Below are 20,428 nucleotides of genomic sequence, written 5' to 3' on the forward strand. Positions count from 1 at the left end.
TCTGATCAGAAAGTTATTTGTAAAGAGTGCTCTTGTCAAGCAATCATAACACAAAGGTTATTTCTCCAAGTGATAGAGGTGTTGGCTCGTTGCCTGGATGCATAGAGAGCTGAGTGATGCTACTCAGACACTGCGGTACCACATCTGGTATGGGTTTTCACAGAGAGGGGGGGGAGGGAGAGAGAGAGAGGAAGAGGGAGAAAGGGAGAGGGAAATGCCTGTGTCTGGAGCATGCGCCACGCCTGCCTTGGTCTCAGATAGAAGACCTTCCTCTCTCCACGCAAGGCTTAAGGAGCCGCTGGCATCATTGGTGACAATGAGCAATGGGGACATGCTGATGTCCCATCTGGGCCGCCTTGCTGCTCAGAAGGTTCCAGAGTCAGCTGAGCTTCTGGACACAGCCCCTCCTCACCCCTTCCACCACACCACACTCAGGTGCCCTTTACTCCAGGGCTTCCCATATGCCAAATGCTGTGCCAGACTCCAGAAACAATGCTAAGAAACAGCCCTGCTTTGGGATGTAGGCTTTGCTGAGTACAGGTAAGTGCACCCATCAATAATTAGGGTGCGTCCTGGTAAAGGCTGTCCTGTATGGACACTGTGAAAGGTGGAGCCTGCAAACAGGAAATCCCACCTGAAGGGCACAGGAGGACCGAGGAGACCTTGGGGGAGACGGGGTCAGGATGTGCAAAGACCCAGGGATGGAGAGCCATCACTCGAGAATACAATGTGGAGTAGAGACAATAGTCCAGGATGTGATGGAGAGAATGTTCTGGAACATGGATGTGTGAGCCAGACTGGCAATTTCCCTCCTCCAGGCTATGTGGAGTGACCCATGGGTTCCCTGTGCCCACCGACGTGATGGGTGGGGCTTTCTAAAAAGTTAGGCTCCCCACAGATGGCTCAACTCGGCACTGTCATGAAATAACCCACTGCTTTTCCCAATATGCGCAGGCCTTCTCTCATTCCCTTCCAGCCCGGTTATCAGGCAGGAGATGAGAGCTGTAGTACAAGGGAAGTGAAGCGCACACGGACGCGCTTTGTTGTTGTTTATTTTTTGTCAGTTATGGGGCTTGCGCTCACAGCCTGGGCACTGTCCCTGAGCTTTTTCACTCAAGACTAGCGCTCTACCACTTTGAGCCACAGAACCACTTCCGATTTTCTAGTGGTTCATAGGAGATAAGAGTGTCATGGGCTTTCCTGCCTGGGCTGGCTTCCAACCGAGATCCTGAGATCTCAGTCAGCCTTTTGAGTAGCTAGGATTGCAGGCGTGACCCACCAGCACCCTGCACACTAAAGTTTCCATCAGAAAACTTACACTACTCGAGAGCGCACGAGCCTGGGACATGGCCCAGCGTGGCCTGGCCTGGGGAGGAGCTGAGGAGGGGCTCACCGCAGGAGGGCGGCACTCACCACAGATTGACCAGGAACGGGTGCTCCAGCCCTTGCATGATCTGCAGCTCCCGGAACACATTCCGCACCTCATCCCTCTCGATGCACTTCTGCTTGTTCATGTACTTCATCGCGTACATCTTCTTTGTGTCTCGCTTCTGCACGATGCATACCTGGGCGACAGCCGGAGGGGAGAGCATTCAGGCAACATGTGAAGGAAAAGGAAAGGGCAAGTCAAGCCTTCACTGGGTGCCTACACCCAGGGTCAGCTCTGTTCTGACAACCTGCAGGCAGAGCAGCCAGAGCTGGCTAGGCTGAAAGATCTTTATCTTTATCAGACGTTCACCCTTTCGCTAACTCTGTTCCTGGAGGGCTGGCTTTCGAACACGGGGGAGTCGCTCCAGGAACCACAGTCAGGAGGAAACCAGCAAAGGCACCTGCGGAGCAAGGCCCTGGGACGTGTGTGCACGTGGGGCAGGACCCCTGGCCCAGCTCACTCCACAGCCTGAAAGCCGAGGCTGAGGTTACAGTCTGCAGTGCTCAGAGAGAGAGAGCAAGAGGCTCGTCTGTCAACAACGGACAGAGGCTTCTGGGAGAGCTGTAGGGGTGTCACCTCAGCCCAGAGGTGGCTTAGAGGCGGAGAAGACTCTTTAAAATTAATTCCGGCTTCCGGGTAGAGCTGAAGAAGACACCACCAGTGCTTAGAAGTTTGGCTTGGAGGACAAGAAATAAAGAGATTCATGGAGCTGGAAAGTTTGGGTTTATTAAAAGAGGCGTGTGGGGGCAAATGGCCAGGAGCCGGGGAGGGGGGAGCACCTGATTCATTGGCCCCTTGGGCCTGGCCAAGGGAACTGAGGGTTTGCATGCGGCATTTAAGAAATGCTCTGCTCCCCAGCAACACCGAGCTGAGAAGGCTGGTCCAGGGGTCAGGAGGATGGCCTCTGCCTGTGGCCCCTTGAGGCCTGAGGACAGTGTCCATGGGTCCCACTTCCTCCTGGGCCAGGCAGGGCTGGGAGATGGGAAGTCTACCTGGCCAACAGCAAATAAAAAGAGCAGACAAGGCCAACGCACTGAGTTGAGACAGGGTCTGGCAGCAAGTCAGATGCACAGAGAACAGTTTGAGCTCTGCAGCCAATCTAACCCAGGCTTCAGTCCTATCTGCTCTGTGACCCTGGGCTTGTCAGCTGCCTTCTCTGAGCTTCAGGGTGCTCTGCAGAGCTGCTGATCTGTCACCATGTGAGATCAGAGCGGCAGTTTAGCAATGTGCAGCCTGGAAGAGCCTGGCAGGGCCCAAAGACGCTGTCCCCTTGACCTCTGGACAGTGACGGATACAAGTCTGCCGTGTACGTCACCCAGTGTGGGGTGTTTTCCTTACAGCTGCTCCTGTGGAGGAAGACTGCGGGGTACAGGCAAGGGCCCAGTGGAGCCATGTTGAAGTAGGGTAGGTCCTAAGTTAAATGGCAAGAACTGTCCTCAGTCGAGGAAGGGTGAAGACATGCAGAGGGAGGAGGCCGGGGAACCTGGGGCAAAGCCTCTACTTGGCCAGGTTGAGCATGAGCTGCAGCAGGCCCTGGGGGGGGAGGGACACGGCAGCGGGGGTGGGAGGGACTAGCCCTGCACACATCCACAGACAAGGCTTCAGCCTTCCTCCTTCCGGCCTGGGGGTTGTTTCCTTCCTGGGTGCCTGCACGCTGGACTTCCACTTCCGGAAGTGCACCATAGCAGAATCTGCTGCCATGGGCCACCGTTGCCTGGCCCCGGGGAGGCAGCGGGGGCCTCCTTATCCACCCACGTCCCCCGAGGGGAAAACTCGCTCAGTCAGCTGCTCTGCCCCTGAGAAACAGGTCTGCGGAGCCAACCTCCAGGTCTGCAGGCACCAGAACCCCAAACGGGTGCTCTGAGCACTGGACGGAGGACCGGGAAGGAGAGTCACTCATCACCTGGAGCAGCTCCGTCCAGGACCGACGAGCCTCCACCTTCAGGGGGAAGACGAGGCCTCGGCGGTACCAGGGCTCCTCAGTGGCTGCCCAGAGCCCCTGTCCATAGGGGAACACCACTAGAGCAAGCCTTGGGCAAAGCCACCAGCCTCAGAGGCAAAGGCGTGGTGGACACTCCTCCGTCTCAGGACTATCATCTTCAACCAGGGGCCGGTGACAGAGGAGCACAGAGCCAGGTCACACAGCCTGGAAAGCCCCTCCCGCCTCAGCTCCCGGAAAGGCTACAGCTCTTCCCTTGCCCGTCCCAGGGCAGACGCTGGGCAGACCCATCTCTGAGCCTCCCCACCTCTACCTCTGCTGGACTGGCTCTCAGTGAACTACTGGATGAGGAACCAGCTGCAGCCTCTCGTTCAAAGACATCCATTTTCTTGCAGAAGCAAGATTCTGGGAAACAGCCATAGGGAGGAAATTAGAATTGATGTGGTTATTAATGAGAGGGAGCAGGCTGTCATTGTTCAAATAATTAGGCTGTGTGTGTATGCGCGTGTATGTGTGTGTGCCAGTCCTGGCACTTGAACTCAGGGCTCAGGTGCTGTCCCTGAGCCTTTGTGCTTAAGATCGGCACTCTACCACTTGAGCCACAGCTGCACATCCAGCTTTTTGGCGGTTAATAGGAGATTGTCAGACATTACTGCTTGGGCTGGCTTCAAGCCATAATTCTCAGATCTTAAGCCACCTGGGTAGCTAGGATTGCAGGTGTAAGCTGCTGGTGGGTGCGTGGCTCACACACTTGACTTTTAACCATAGATAAGTGACTTTTAATCCACACCCCCTGTCCTTTCTCCTTTATTGTTGCACAGTTTTCTCCAAGGTAACAATGAGATCTGTGACACATGCGCTTAGAGCCACAGTTGTAGCCAAGATCTGTTGGAGATCTTTATGCTTTCATAAAAGAGAATAACTACACATGGTCTCAGCTATCTACCCACACTACTCTTCTGGTCTCTCCTACTCTGAACAAGGATGTAATGTCTAGAGCTGCAACAGCCCCTTGTGACCATGAGGCCAAGACAGACTCCAAGATGCTGACCCTCCTATCTCAGAGACCCACTTCCAGACATCTGGGCTATCTGTGGAAAGTAAATCCTGTTTGCCTCTGTCAGGGAGGTTTTCTGTTCCTCACCGTGTGGCGTAACTCATCTATCTATCACAGAATCACCAGGTGACTCTCCCGCACGTAAATCCCATTTGGTCTCTGGTCAATGGAGAGATCAAAGATTGGCCCCAAGAGATCCCTTCATTTAGATAAATATTTCACATTTAGATAAGTATTTCACTGCCCCGGGCTACGTTCCATGTGAGTCCTCAAGACGTCGTGTTGTCCGAGGTCTCCGAGTTTTGTGGGCTACTCAGACAAGACATGAGACCATTGTCCGCTGCTGTGAGGTACAACTTCTTGCCTTCTGCCACCCTTCTGAACCCTTGTAATGCTTTCCTGCTTCTCCAGGGGTGCACAGCTGGGACCCACCACCACGGATCAAACTGGCCTGCACAATGGTTTAAGGGGCCTCTTGAAGGAAGTCTCTCTGTGCATACATCCTGTAGCCTGTCTGCCTGGAGGATCTGACAGCTACACCAAGCAGGGAGGCAGCCAGCACCCCAACGACACTTCCATGGGCCTGAGGACCCTGCCCCACCCCAGCCCACCACTGCGGGGGGTGTGGCCTGTCCCCACAGGGCTCCAAAGAGAGGCCCTACAAGACTCACATGGCTTGGTACTTTACTCCAAAATTACTGTCCACCCACCACCATCATAGCAATAGAGACAGAGCTGCAGAACAAAAGTGTCCCCTCTACATGGGAGGCCCCTGAGACTGGCCGCAGGTGGCTGACAGGGGCCCTGGAATGCCAGGGAGCTGCGTGCATCCATCTCAGTGGGAGGTGACAGGTGGCAGACAGCCTCGGATAATTCAACCATTGGTGCTGAGGGCTACGTTGCATTTCCTCTAATCCCCACACTGAAGTCCTCATCTGTGGACCACAGAATGTGACGATGGGGTCGTGGAAGGGAAGGAAGTCCCCGGGCTGCCCCGTCCTCCTCAGAGGAGGCGGCCAGAGCCCAGATGCACAGGGGGAGGCTGGCGTGAGGACCAGGGAGAAAGGAGGGGTCTGAACACAAGTCACCGGGTGAAGAGCCTTCTCTGCAGACCCTGATCTCAGACTGTAGCTCCCAGGGCTGGGAGACATGGCCTGAGATACAGACCCACGCTGCGGCCTTCTGTCCTGAAGAGATGGAGAAGGTTGGGGGTTTGACCTGAGAGACAGGATTGGATGAATGGCCGCTGGAAGGGTAAGCATATACACGGTACACACACGGCACAGGGGACTTGGTGTGCAGGAAGCTCCTGTGGCAGGTGGAGGAGCTTGGAACAACTGCAAGAGGTAGCAGTGTTTATAAATGGTGCCACACACACACACACACACACACACACACACACACACACACACACACACACACACACACACACACACACACACTGCTCCTTTCAGAGCCACCATGGGAGACAGAAACATCAGGGAACAGCAGTGTCCGTTTGGAGACAAGGCCCAGGCCCGGTGCCTCCACTCCATGCCCCGTTCATTCCGGGGTGAGGGAGATTGGAAGCGCTGACAGACGGGTGAAGGTTCCTGTGGCCAGTGGAAGAGGAAGGAAATGCAAATGAGCTGGCCAGGAGGCCTCACGCCCTTGGCCAGGCCAGGCTAGGAAAGACACAACGGGCCGCAGTTCCTAAAGTCTTTACTGCGTAAAGTCCCCAGGAGCTGGCCAACTCCTCCAAGTGTACCTCCAGCCAACCAGGACTGGATTCATGTGATGTACATAAATGTCCCACTGAAGAGAAATGCATTCCACCCTCCAGAAAGATGTTGGAAAGAAACACGAAGGCTTCCCCCCACACCTTGCAGCGTTCTAAAAGTCATTCTGACCTAAGAGTAACAGCTCACTCAGGCCTCAAAGAACTCAGGCAACTTGCCCAAAGCGGCTGGTGGGGCCAGGCTTTCGAGCCCATGTTCAAGCCCATGCTGCCAGTTCATTAATTCATGCAGTTTCCTGAAGTGAGCAACCACACCCTGAGCCCTGCTGGTATAGCCGCGGTGCTGGGCACTGGGTAGATGCGGGCTGTCCTGTGGCCACTGCTGACTCTGGCCGCCTCAGGCATTGTCACGTGCTCTCCTTTTCTCTGCGATGTTCTCTCTGCAAGATCTTCAGGTGGTGTTTCCTTCTCAGCAGTTGATCTGAGTTTAAGTGTCTCAGTGGGTCACCGCTGTTCTCAGCAGCCTCTGCCCAGCTTGATGGTGTCAGCCCTTCCCACACCCCACCTCCTGCAGCCTGCTTGCCACACACAGAGACCTAGAAAGACGGAAGGGCAGGGTGCTGTTCCTAAATGTCTACTATGCCCCCAATCCTGCCGGGCGTCCTGCAGAGTGCCACCACCTTTGAGGCCCAGTCATTTAAAAGATGAAAACAAGTCTAATGTGGTATTTATTTTGATGCCAATACTGGGGTTCGAAGTCAGGGCCTGGACACTGTGCCTTGGCTTTTTCCCTGGTACTCTTAACACTTGAGCCACGGCTCCACTTTCAGCTTCTAGGTGAATATGAGTCTTATGGTCTTTCCTGCCCAGGCTGGCTTTGAATCTCAATCCTCATATCTCAGCCTCTTGAGTAGCTAGGATTATAGGCATGAGCCATCAGTGCCTGGATTAAAGTAATACATTTTTAAGGGGAAAAATACACTGATAAGCCAAATGTTTTTGAGCATTCAAACTGACAAGCGCACACACAAACCCTCATCCTTGCTTAACCCCTACACGGATCTGTTGCATTCTGGGAACTCAGCTGGATAGTCTGCCTTTAAAGATGTTTTCACAATGGATTTGCTTGCAGCTTTGAAGGCCTGGCAGGGGGGAGAGGGACGCCTGATCGGATGCCTGGGTATGGAAATGGTCAGCACCTCCGCAACACGTGCTCCATTTTAATCCAGAATCTTCCTCGGAGGGACATCAAGAGCTATTATCCCATAGCTCGTGCTGCTTTGTGCTAGTGTATATGCAGGCTGCCTCTGGCTTGTCTGTGAATTTCAATTAACTCCATGTTTATTTGGCTACCATTCTGCAGTGGCTTGAGCTAGGGTCTGCTTGCCAATCAAGAAAGACACCCCAGCTGGGTGCTGGTGGCTCATGCCTGTAATCCTATAGCTTCTCAGAAAGCTTAGCATGGAAGGACTGCTGTTCAAGACTAGACTCGGCAGAGACCCCATCTTGAAAATAACAGAACAATAAAAGCGGACAGGAGATGTGGATCAAGTGGGAGAACCTACGAGCTGCTCAGCCTGGACCCTCTCCTGCTGCGGAGTAAGAGGAGCCTTCAGATGGAGGGGAAGCCAAGCAGGTGGGGGATGGGGGCCAAGGGGAGTGGGGTCTAGGGATACTGGAGGTGAGATACGGTGGGCAACTGTGGATAGGTGTTTAGGTGCAGGGCAATGGGAGAGATTACCCCCCAGACTTCAATAACCCAGAGCTGAGGATCTAACTATTTGGCTACCTTGACCTGCTGATGCATTGTTAGATCACTCATTCACTTGTACATATTCACTTCTATAATAGCCGTTCATCTGCATCACACATGATTTATGTGTGTCGTATGTGTCACATGTGCGTATGTGCATATATCACCATGTGTGTGGGTGCACACCACCCTGTTAGCAGGTGCGCATGAGTGTACATCCATGCCGCATACATTTACATGTGTATATCTGCCTGGCTTGGTGGCTCTGCATATTCTGTGCTTTGAACACACGGATCATAACACCCACAGTGTCATATATTCCTATACCATGGCAACACTGTACTGTAAGAGGTGGGCCTGGCAGGGGAGGCCCTTAGGTCATTTGCTCTCACAGGGGGCTGTAACACTCTGATCTCTCTGTTTCCTGGGTTGAGATGTGGCTCTTAGCTCTGACACATCCTCTGGTCTGTCACCGCTATCCTCACACAAAGCTGACCTAGGACTAGTTTCTAAATCTACAAGCTTAATAAACCCTGTAGTTTTAGTTCTACTGTAGTAACAAGAGACTATCCTGTGTATGTACTCGTGTATAGACAAGCATCTATACACTGTATATGGCTAATACAGAGTACCTATCTATGTATCTAGATGCATGTTTGCACATGTAGATGTGCACATATTTGTAGAGTGGACCTTTACCCACAGGACTCTGTCTCCACTCACCTCTTACATCTGCTTTTGTCTTTAACCATCAGTCTTTCTTTCTACAGAGAAACCTCCAACTTTATCCATTGTGAGAAAAATGGCCGCCCACAAACGCAGACCTGTTTTCTGCTCATAGTTGATACCTGTTTTTTGCTCATACTCATACTTGACCGGGAAGTGACTCGCCTTTCACCCCTGCACCCACGGAAGGGCTCCATTGTGGTTCTCCATTCCTTCCCAGATGGGAAACGAAGCTGGAGTGGTCGGTTCGCTGCTGGGTCCCGCAACTAGTGAGGATCAGAATCAGCCTCAGTCCCAGATCTGAGGCATTTCCACTGAGCATATCTAATTTCTAGGCCTCAACTATCCCAGAACTCAGTCACAAAAGGCTTATAAAACCCAGCCAGGAACCAGTGGTTACTCAGGAGGTTGAGATCTGAGGATCACAGTTCAAAGCCAGCCTGGGCAGCAAAGTCTATGAGGCTCTTAGCTCCAGTTAACTACCAAAAGAGCTGGAAGTAGCATTATGGCTGAAGTAGTAGAGTACCAACCTTGAGCAAAAAACCTCAGAGACAGTGCCCAGGCCCACAGTTTAATCCCCAAGGCCCAAACAAACAAACAAACAAAACCTCAGCGAGTTCTCACTAAACTCAATAGACTAACTGCTGACTCTGACCTGGCAGGAAGACTTCAGCCCCACAGTATGGGAGTAAAATAAGACTGGCATGGATGCACATGTGTGACCCAATAACCAGGGATCTTGTCAGAGTTCATGAAACCTCTTCCTAAGTGCCAGCTATCGAGCAAACCCAAGACACTCAGTACTTCGAGGCAGGTTTTCTTCCTCATGCTATGCCAGCCCACCTCCATTCTAGTTCATAATGGCCGTGTAGACCAGACTCCACCTGCATGTGCCAGAACAAAGCTATCTTCTGTTCTTAACCAGAACAAAGCTATCATCTGTTCTCTTAACGTTAACTAATTCATCCTGAACACTGGTTGTTGGTGTGCATTCCACGAGAATTTATAGGTCATGGAGGAACTCCTACAACTTACGTGACTTAAAAATTGACCATAGAAAGCTTGGTTGGACTTTTCAAAAGATGGACTTGGTTTTAGGACAACTGATGCGGAAACTGACAGGCTCTTCGGCCAAAAAGCCCCACAGGTGGAGAAGAAAACTAGACCCTTTCAGTGATGGCGCAGGCCAAGCCTCGTGCTGTCGGGCTTGTCAGAATGTCCTGAGGAGGCACGGAGAGTTTGCTCCGCCCAGCGAGGTTAGAGGTGATAGGCCTCCACACGACGCTGAGCATGTAGTAGGTTAAAAGTGATGCTTCCAGGTTCCACAGAGCCACAAAACCTCAACGTTTGCGTGAGAACCACACAAAGCAAAGATCTCATAGGATCTTCAAATGTCTGGCTCTGTGTGGCTGCTAAGTTTGGCCACTCTCTATAATTTCAAAGCAGCGGTTACAAGGAAGCCACACTGAGTAAATAATGCAAATAAGTGAGAACCTGGGGCATCTAAGTAGCAGGAGAAAACTATTTCCAAAGATCAAGAATTTTCACCTCAACATAGTAAACCTATTTTTTTAAATGGCAGTTTTTCAAAGAAGGGAGTAGAAGTGAGTCGTTACGTAACAGAAGAGCTCCATCCGCGGATGACATTTCATCCCAAATTATCAAGGATGGTGACAAGGGTATAAAATCATTCATGAGAGGGACCGAAGCCAGAAACTGATGTCCAACAGAAACAGAAAAGTGAAATAAATATAACGAATTAATAGGAAACGTATCAAATCAGATACTATGCGAAATTCTTCAGGCTGCATGGAAATCATACCAGATTCCTTAAAATTAGGATCAATTCCTTTAAAATGTGAGTAACTAGCAAGGATTACTTCCTCAGGAATTTTTCAATATGTATTTTCTGCTTACATGCATACACACTTAGGTTATTTGGGGATGCATTTAAAATTTGAGAAGCAGAGGCATTTGACTACAGTATAAAGGCTATCCGTGGTAAACAGACTTCTACAATTTCAATGATTTTGTATTTTATATGAAATGTAACTCAGCAGAGTGTGAAATTATATATACACATACCTATGTGTGTGTATAGATAGATAGGGAAGATGTATACAATCCCTAGAGCAACCATTTAAAATTGTAACACAGAGTAGTATAGCCACCACATCAATTAAAAAAAATGGAAGGGGTTCCAGATACTCAACCCAAACAATACGAGAAAGAGAAACAGAACAAAAATAAAAAGGGCTTGGGGACAGAGGTTAGCAGTGGAGAGCCTGCTGTACGTATATGAGGCCCAGGTTCAACCCTCCAGCACCTAAGAAATGATTAGAAGATTAAGAGGAAAATAAAGCCATGCAATATCTGAACCAAACCATACCAATAATCAACTGTTAATGAAGCAATCGAGCTAAAAGTGAGATTTTCAGAATAGACTCTGACTTCAAAATGTTGATATTAAATATAAAGAACAGATTAAAAGCAAATGCAGAGAAAATATACCTATCATTCACAGGAACAGTAAACATGTAGAATGGGGTGGCTATCTTAATCTCAGAGAAGGTAAGCTTCAACATAAAAAGCATTAGCCAGGAAAGAGAAAGGCATTTATTTCATAACTGGACCAATTCATTGTGAGAGGCCACCACAATCAGAAATTCATGTGTATCTAACACAGAAGAAGCCAACACTAACAGAATTGATCATAACTGGAGATTACATACAACTATCTCAGAAGCAGACAAAACCATTAGATTTGCAAAGTCAGCGATGACACTTTCAATTAACTCATACCTAGCAACTCTGAAACACCTTTTAGTGAATAAATCTCAGTACATGTAAAGGAGATGAAATAATAGAGTATATTCTGGACCCAAACAGAATACCTAAAAATCAAGAACAATAAGAAATTTGGAAAAGGGGTACTTTGAAATAAAACAATACTTGCCTACATAATTTATTGATTAAAGAAGAGCTCACAAATGAAATTAGAAAATATTTTGAGCTATATAATAATAAACCGCTATTTCAGGCTTTATGGGATGCAATTAAAATGGCGGAAGCAAATGTATCACTTCAAATACCTACACAAGCTAGGCTGGCGGCTCATGCTTATACTCCTAGCTACTCAGGAGGCTGAGATTTGAGAATCAAGGCTCAAAGCAAGCCAAGGTTGGAAGGTTCATGAGACTCTTCTCTCCAATTAACCACCCAAATGCCAGAAGTGGAGGAGCACTAGCCTTGGGCAAAATGATCAGGAACAGGACTCAGATCCTGATTTCAAGCTCCAGGACCAGCACTAAACAAAACAAAAAGAGAACCACCAATGGTGTCATGAAGAGCAAGATTTGACCAAATACCTGGGTCCTGTGGTCTGACCTACTGGGCCCGTAAGCCACCCACACCGGGTCAAAGTTTTCTATGTCTCATGTATGCGTCTGTGTTGTCAGGATGATGGGGTCAGGTATCACACAAGACCCCTGACTGCTCAGCAGCTCTGTAATCATATGATTAACAAGACATCCAATTCACCTGACAGAGCAAATGTCCTGCCCCCACCATATGCTTGCAGTTACACTCGGTAGAATTTGCACCAGCTCAGCAATATTCTGTGTAGGGCCTGAATCCCAAATATATCGTGCAGAGAAAGACACTGAAACGCTCTACGCCACAAAACCACTTGAGCAAAAGAGAAGTGGCCAGGGAGTCTCTCCCTCAGAGGAGACGATCTGCCCCAGGAACTGAGTGAGTCACTGGACACTCCAGTCCGCATATCAGTCCACCCATCCAGTGCTGAGCTCTGGCTCACTCGGGACCATGTCTCATTTACCTTTGCTCCCCAAGAAGTGAGTGCCATAGTGGTCAGTACGCTGCATGTGATTAAAGGCACTTTGGGGGCCCAGCTGAGCTAGGCCGCTGCCCTCCTCCTCAAGGAAGAGCCAGTCTTCCAAATGCAGGCTGAAAATTAGAGACTTGTGTCCCCAGCATTCTTAGCAGGTACGGTGGTCACATGACCAACGACAACCAATGAAGTAGAAGTTGGCTGGGAGGAATTGTGGGACGTTCACGTCTTAAAACCAGGAGGCCTGAGCCCCAAGGGCAAGATCACATCCTGCTGAGGAAGGACGGGAACGGGAAGAATCTGGGTCTGCTGACATCTATGACCTGCGAGGCAACTGGAGCCAGAGGCAGCTTTGAAATGTGTCTAAAATTGAACTCATGCTTACTGTCTACACCACCCAAGAGCCAAGCTGGCGGCCCTGCCTGCCAGACTCTAGAGCAGCCTTCTCGCCGCTCTCCCTGAATCTCCCCTTGGCCCGCACACGTTCCTCTCAACAAGACTGCTGACGTGGCCTTTGATGAACTTCCATGAGCAGATCATGCTACTTCTCCACTCACAACTCTCCAGGGCCTTCCCTTCTCCCTCTGACAAGCGGCCTAAGTCTTTACCATAGGAGACAAGGCCTCCCGTGGCCTGAGTCCAGCGGGCTCCTCCCACCGCCCCTTCCATCACGCCTGCATAGCCAGCTTCTCACGGTCCCCGCACATGTCTGTCCGTGGCCCCTGGGAGCCACGTGTCCCCGTCCTTCGCCTTGCTTGGGTGTCTGCTCCGAGGTGAGTCCAAAACACTGTGTGAGAAGTGAGGTTCTCCAGCACAACATGGGAGATGACAGGAACATTCCAGACTCGCAGCCGCCCAGCACAGCAATGGCTGGCAAAATGGCTACTGAGCTATTGCGACTTCAGGAACTGAACCTTAACCATTGTATCCAATGTTCATTAATGTCAGATTTAATATCCACATGTAGTTAATGACTTCCCTCCTGGTGCTCAGCTCTATAAAACAACCACTTCTTCCTGTGCCTCCCTATTTCTTTCCCCGCTGTCTCCAGGACACGGATTACCACGTCATGTACACAATCATGCATATTGTCAGTCTGCTATCTTCCTTCTTTCTGAATGAACATCAGTTCTTTGAGAAAAGGCACATGGGTCTGGTTGCATGTCTACTGATCAACAGAGTCTAGGGGAGTGGCAGGCATGGAGTCGGGTAATATTCATGGACTGGGTCAATAAGAGAAGAAAAAGAGGGAGAGGGAGAGGGAGAGGGAGAGGGAGGGGAGAACTTGTTTGATTCTTTCTAGTTTCTTAGGTCTGACTCTGTAACTTCCTGGTGCTCTGAGCAGCGTGTGTGGTGCCTCATCATCACGCAGCCTTGCGTTTGGTTCCCAGCCCCGGTGTTATCCTGCCTGTGGGCATGGACAAAGTGACCCCTCTTCCCGGGCAACCCAGCATGGTTTTGCATCTAAATTCCTTCACCCAGGAAATGGAAATAATTCTAGTTCCTGAAAGAGAAGAGAAGACTTTGCATTCCACAGAAGCTCAAGGCATCTGTGGGCGAGGGACAGTTCTGAGTCCGTGGGAGTAGACTGGGGCTTGTCCAGGAATGTTTCGGTGTCTGAGGAGTTAGTTTCTGCCTGCTCACAAGGTTTGTTTTTTGTGTTTTGTTTTTGGTCAGTTTTGGGGCTGGATCTCTGGGCCTGGGCATTGTCCCTCAGCTCTTCAGCCAAAGGCTAGTGCTCTAACACTTGAGCCAAAGCACCACTTCCAGCTCTTTCTGTTTGTGGTGCTGAGGAATTGAACCCAGGGCCTCATGCATATGAGGCAAGCACTCTACCACTGAGCCACCTTCCTAGCCCCTCACAAGTTTTGACAGTCTTCCACCCACACCGGCCAAGGCTCACAAACCTAGGTCTGTGATAGCATAGACACCAAATGTCTATGCTGCCAAGAAGAGCTGCTCTGTGCGTGATGTCTGCTGTTGGTTTATCAATCTCCTCCCAACTTTCCTCATTTAGATTCTCCAAGGAAGACACAGCATTAGCAATCTTGAAATAATCACTACCATAATTCATCCAAACCAGGGATGTCATGCTAATTCAATTCTCAGAATAAAATCATACCAGATCCAAAGAAAACCATTCAAACTTCCATTCACATTTCAAATGAGTGAAGCTGAAAACTGTTAGCAGGAAATTCCCAGCGCCCAGTAACCCACACTGTGTTTACACACAAGTGTTCACATACACACACACTTAAGCATAGGAAATTATGCTTTTATGAGGAAATTTGTTTGAAAATGTTATCATTCTTACCTTTCCAAAACTCCCTTTACCAATGGCCCGCAGAATCTGAAAGTGGTCAAAGTTGACTACAAAAGAGAAAGAAAGGGAAAGAGAAGTCAGGTTTGTGAAACTTGTATTCAGATGTTTTTTTTGTCTCTTTTCAGGGAAGGGGGGAGTGCCAGTCCTAGGCTGGGCACTGTCCCTAAGCACTTTTTACAAGGCTAATGCTCAGCCGCTTGAGCACAGCCCCCACTTTTGGCTTTTTTGCTGGTTAATGGGGGATAAGGGTCTCAGGGACTTTCCTGCCTGAGCTGCCTTTGGATCTCAATCCTCAGATCTCAGCTTCCAGAGTAGCAAGGATTACAGACATGAGCCACTGGCCCCTGGCTAGTGAGGTGTTTTTCTACTGTGGCTGTTTTCCCTTTTGTTAATTATTTGAAATGCTGGGTTCCATACATGTACACAGTGCGTGTTAACCATGGTCACTCCATCCTCCTCCCTGGCTCCCCTCCTGCTCCCACTGGGCTCCTACACACTTGCAAGCAACCCCCCTCTAACTTCACATTTGAGAGAGGCGAAGGGGGGAAATTAGGAGGGCAGGAGTGACAGCAACCAGTAGAGGTGACACCCGTCCTCTCTGGGGACCCTGAGAAAGGAGGGCGGCCAGTGAAGCCGATGGGAGCTTCCCTGGGGAAGTGGAGGTAATGATTCTGGGAAAGCAAAGCCCCTGCGGACCCAGGAGCAGACCCACGCAGGGGACAGACGCCCCTCACGTCAGACACCCCTTGACGTGAGGGGTGTGGCGACCCAACCGGATGCCAGAGCAGCTGGAGGCTCACCCGAAGGACTAAAAGAGGGACCCAGGAGCCTGCATCAGGCTACTGATTCCTGGGCCCCACTTCTAGCTCTCTTGCACTGAGAAGTCTATATGTTCCTCTTCTTCCTCCTCCTCCTTCTCTTCCTCCTCCTCCCCCTCCTCCTCTTCTTCCTCATCTGGGAAACAGGTGAATAAGGCCTCATATAGCATAAGACAGCCCTCCCAATTGGGAGTCCAGGTTGGAGGCTATACCAACCCACTAGTAGACAAGAGGCTTTTCCTCAGTTTCCTCTGGTGTCTTACTCTTGCTTTCAAATAAACTTTGATTCTGGTACCAGGTTTTCTGCCTCCTAATTCCTTATTTGATGGAGAAAAGAAAAGGACCCAGGACTCCTGAATGATATCACATTTTTTTAAGAGAGAAAAAAGAAAAAAAGAACTCCATTCTACTTATGAGAGAAAGCATGCATGTTTTTGCTAAGCCTGGCTTGTTTTGCTTGACGTGATAACCTGCAAATGACATTATGTACTTCTTTATGGCTGAATGATAACCTGCAAATGACATTATGTACTTCTTTATGGCTGAATAATAACCTATCACGTTTTCTTTGCCTAGGAAGCCACTGATGACCACACAGGCTGATTCTGTTACTTTCATACGTGTGCATAGTCCCACAATCAACACGGGTGTCCAAGGATCTCTATTGTATGCTAACTTGGATTCCTTCAGGTGTCTGTCCAAGAATGCTATAGTAAGTCCTTCAGGAAGTTTTACTTCTGCTTTCTTGAGGGCTCTCCATACTGGTGTCTGTAGTGACTGCACTAACTTATGTTCCTCCCAACAGTGTTTAAGGATTCCATTCCCCCAGCCAACATTCTCACAAGCATGTATTATTGTCATCTGTTTTCTTAATGACAGCCATTGTGACTGGGGTGAGATAGGATTTCAGTGTACTTGTAATCTGCATTTCTCTGGTGGCTAAAAATGGTGGACAATTTCTTCCCACGTCTTTGCTGGTAGTCTGTGCTGCTGCTTTGGGAAGGTGGCCGTCCATTGCCCATTTATTGACTGGATCATTAGGTATTTTTGATGATAACATTATTTTTGTATGTGTACATGTGCCCATCCTAGGTCCCTTAAACTCGGGGCCTAAGTATTGTCCCTAAGCCTTTTCTTTTTCTTAATGTTGGCACTCTACCACTGGAGTCAGCCACAGCTCCACTTCTGGCTTTTTGCTGGTTAACTGGAGGTAAGAGTCTCAAGAGGTCTTTCTGCCCAAGTTGGATTTAAATCACATCCTCACCTCTCAGTCTGAGTAGCTAGGAATACAGCCACCAGACTTGAGATGCAACATTTTGAATTCTATATCTATTCTGAGTACTAACTGCCCCTCCCCTTCGTTCTTAACTATCTCTTCCCATGTGTGTCTTAACCCCAGTGTCTTCTATATTCAGGTGCATTACACTGGCCGCAGCAGCACGCCATCACTGGAGTGCTTCAGAAAATACTCAGCATGTTCCGCTTTCTCTCCACACAGTTAAAACCTCACCAGTGACACACAAGGTGAGATATCTTTGCAGGGACAGGGGAAGTGACAACACGAGAACCCAGAGATCTGAAAGTCCAAATCCTTGCGCATGCGGTTCTCTTTTCCAGAATGGCTTTTCCCTGCGGTGACCCCCACTCTTATCCACCTGGTCCTTTCACACACCCAAAGAGCAGCTTACCTGAGGCTGGCTCACCCCTTCTCAGTCTATTCCTGTCTGTCAGTCTGTCTAACCCTTGACATTGTGAGCTACTGGAAGACCAGGCTGCTGCTGCCAGACCATCCACCTGCCACTTCATTGGTCTTGTGTCCCTCTTGCAATTCATGGTGGCAGGACTCTTCATCTAACTGCCTACATCCTCCCTCACCACCCCAGGGCGAATCGGCTCCACTCCAACCTCTCTCCAACACAGGTCAACAGTGCACAGCCACCCTGCTGACCCCAGACCCTACCCACACCCTGCACCTCCCCCTATGACAGGCATGCTCCTCGCCCCTACAGCCATGCTCCTCACCAACTGCCCCTCCTACTTCTACCGCCCAGCACACTCAGTCTCGGGGTTCCAGGCACCCAACAATGGCTCTTCCACAACCCCTCTCTCCTCAAGGTCTCCAGAGCCCAGAGCTACACCTCAGAGACTGCCCCAGCTGTCTCGGCCTTGTAGGCTGTGTGACTGATGCCTTTCTCAGGGGTTTCAGGACCTCCTGGAACTCCACAGATGCAACCCTGCTGTCATCGGAGCAGACCTGAGCAGACTTGGCAGTGTCCGCCAAGCCTCAGCATCTACCTGCCGAGGCCGCAAGCCAGGACCTCATCCTCTCCTCCCTTCTCTCCCGGCCCCATAGCCCATGCTTTATCAAGTTAGGTCTGTGTTTCCTCTCCCCTGTCCTCCCGTCTGTCCACTCTCACATCCCTCTCGCCGGTCCTCTTCTCTCACAGGCACAGTGACTGCTCGGTGTCCCCGGCCCTGCCCCAGGACCTGGGCAGTGACCCCACTCACCCTCTCTTCTGGAGTCTCAGTGCCGAGCAAGTTCTTCCTCCTCACCCCCACTCCTGACTACAAGATCTGGGCCCCGTCTCTCGCCTGGTGGACGCCACGTGGTGCACGCTCCCTGTGCTGCAGACATAGGCTACTTCTTTCTAGAACAGCCAGTGCCTCTGAAGTTCTCCAGGCCCTGCACTTGTCAGCTTGCTGCTGCCTGTGTGTCCCCAGAGGCTGCTCCACCCTCCAGCGAGTCCTGGCCTGATCACTCATCCTCACGTCACGTGGTGCATCTGCCACACTCAACGTTCTGAATAATTCTGCATAAATTTGAATGCTTAATGGAGTCCACATTTCCCTACTCCACTGGCCCCCTTGAGGTCAGGGGCCAGGTTTATTTCTCTCTGTTGTTGTACCCTCGGCACCTCGCATAGTACTCCCTATTCAATACATACCAATTAACTGACTGGATCTCTATATTCATCGTGTCCATTCAGCAAATATTATTGAATTAGATGGAATTACAGCCAGTTTCCAGTGACTAGGAACGACAAGTTTTATTTACAAAGATAAAATGAATTGATTAGTTCACGGCATAATGGAAGCAGGCATGAGGGGAAGTCAACGAATATAATTTGTTCCTTGTAAGTTAACTTATGCAGTGAAGGATAATTAAGTTAAATTGTGTCCCTGCCAGGCCAAAATCAGACTCCAGTAAGTGATCAAATGCCTAACGTGCTTAGAATAGGGAGACAAGGTTAACGGTTAACTTAGCCAAACCTTGCTTCGTTGACCTGGATATGTTTATGTCCAGAAGAAAAAAAAAAACTGGCCAAGAGAAAAAATTCCTTATTTTCACCTCTTTGCTACTCACTGAAGGTCAAGGGAAAAGTAAAGCCATATGCTTGGCCATGTGGCTTTGCTTCGGTGCCCAGCAGCATGCTGGGAAATACAATCACTTGCCCCTGATGGCATCTGGCACCCACTCTCCAAAAAGAGCGCCTGCACCTCCAAGGCCTGGTGCCAGCCCAAGCTGCCAGGCCTCTTGTGGTCATGTCCCATCTCAAAGGAAGTTTTGCCGCTCTGGTCTGTGACACCCACCCCAGTGACCTGCTTGGTGCCGTTTCACACCTCCCACAAACCCTTGCTCCTGACAGCTGCCTGCCACAGGGTCACCCAGCCAAGGCTCGGGAGAGCTGGTCTGGAGACACCGGCTGAGAACCTTAGCGGCCCGGCCACCACCTATGTCCACGGGCGAGTCACTGAGCCCCTGCGCACCTCAGATCATCCTATCTGTAAATGGCAGGATGGTGCCCGCCTGCCACAGAGCTCAGACGGCGTCACACACACAGCAGTTCCTCTAACAGTGCGAGCTGTTGGTGCTGTGGAGAGGGGCCCCGCTCTGCAAGTTTCCTCCAGGAGAGGGATTTCCCTCGACCTTGCCCTGTCAAAGACGGTAGGAATGATCTGGAGCAGGAAGGGCTCTGCGCTGTCACACTCCTCTTCCTGCCCTCTCCAGGAAACCCGGTCCAGGAGGTCCGCTCCCTCCAGCTCCATCTTGTGGAAGCTTGTCTGGGTCAGCACTTTGGGGAGCCCAAGACTGTAGGCCCAGACTTGGCTACACAGGCAGGAGAGTCCGGCGAACTCTGGGTTTCTTAATAATTAAGGTTACAGTGTTCTAAGTATTCCATTCATACATTCCCCTCCACGAGTGTGGGCTTCCCGGGGACGGTGAGTGAGTAGAGAAACAGGTTCATTAGCGCTCATGGGCTTAGGGGTCAAGGGCTTGCAGCGCCTGGCTAGAATTCCTGCTTCGTTGGCATTGTCCTGACTGCTGACTCTGATGGAAGAGTGCCCGCTCTGCGTACGCTCGGAGTCAGTAGGGGCTTCATGTCTGTCTGATGCGCATGGACGAGGCTGAAGTGAGCCAAAGGCCCAGAAGTCCTGGGCTTGGCTGCCAGTGGTCACCTGCCCAGGGCAAGGGGAGACGGCCGGCAGATGGGAGGTGGTAGCACCAGTGTCCTATGGGGTCCGCCTAGAACCATACTGCCTGGAACCTTCCTGGTTCTGTTGCATGGAGTCCCACACTCCTGAAAATCCCCCCAGACTGGGGAAAATGGCAACAGTAAATCCTAATGCAGAACTATGAGAAAGTAGGAAACACAGCATCTCAAGAAACCAACAATGACACGAGAGAACCAGAATGACAGTGAAGTGGAGGACATCCTAGCCATTGAGTGTGAAGAACTGATGATGAGAATGTGTAATAAGATGAATGAGAACACGTATAGGCAAATACAAAACTCAAAGCACACACATCAAGAAG

General features: G+C 50.3%; 1 protein-coding gene across 2 annotated transcripts in view; it reads right to left on the bottom strand.

Annotated features, from left to right (window-relative positions):
* The window catches only part of Stk32b (serine/threonine kinase 32B), a 154,479-nt gene extending 134,314 nt beyond the window's left edge, over nt 1-20,165 (bottom strand). Inside the window, exons 1-3 of one of the 2 annotated variants that reach the window (XM_013023858.1) lie at nt 20,160-20,165; nt 14,786-14,841; nt 1,414-1,565 (exon numbers count right to left, since the gene is read on the bottom strand). In XM_013023858.1, the coding sequence (XP_012879312.1) occupies nt 1,414-1,532 (119 nt within the window). In that variant the 5' untranslated portion in view covers nt 1,533-1,565; nt 14,786-14,841; nt 20,160-20,165. Of the gene's footprint in view, nt 1-1,413; nt 1,566-14,785; nt 14,842-18,120; nt 18,282-20,159 lie in introns of those variants that run through there. The other variant, XM_013023857.1, reaches the window with a different exon arrangement.
* Nucleotides 20,166-20,428: the final 263 nt, after the last annotated feature.

Source organism: Dipodomys ordii, unplaced genomic scaffold, assembly GCF_000151885.1.
Source record: "Dipodomys ordii isolate 6190 unplaced genomic scaffold, Dord_2.0 Scaffold71, whole genome shotgun sequence".
In the NCBI taxonomy this organism is placed as follows: Eukaryota; Metazoa; Chordata; class Mammalia; order Rodentia; family Heteromyidae; genus Dipodomys; species Dipodomys ordii.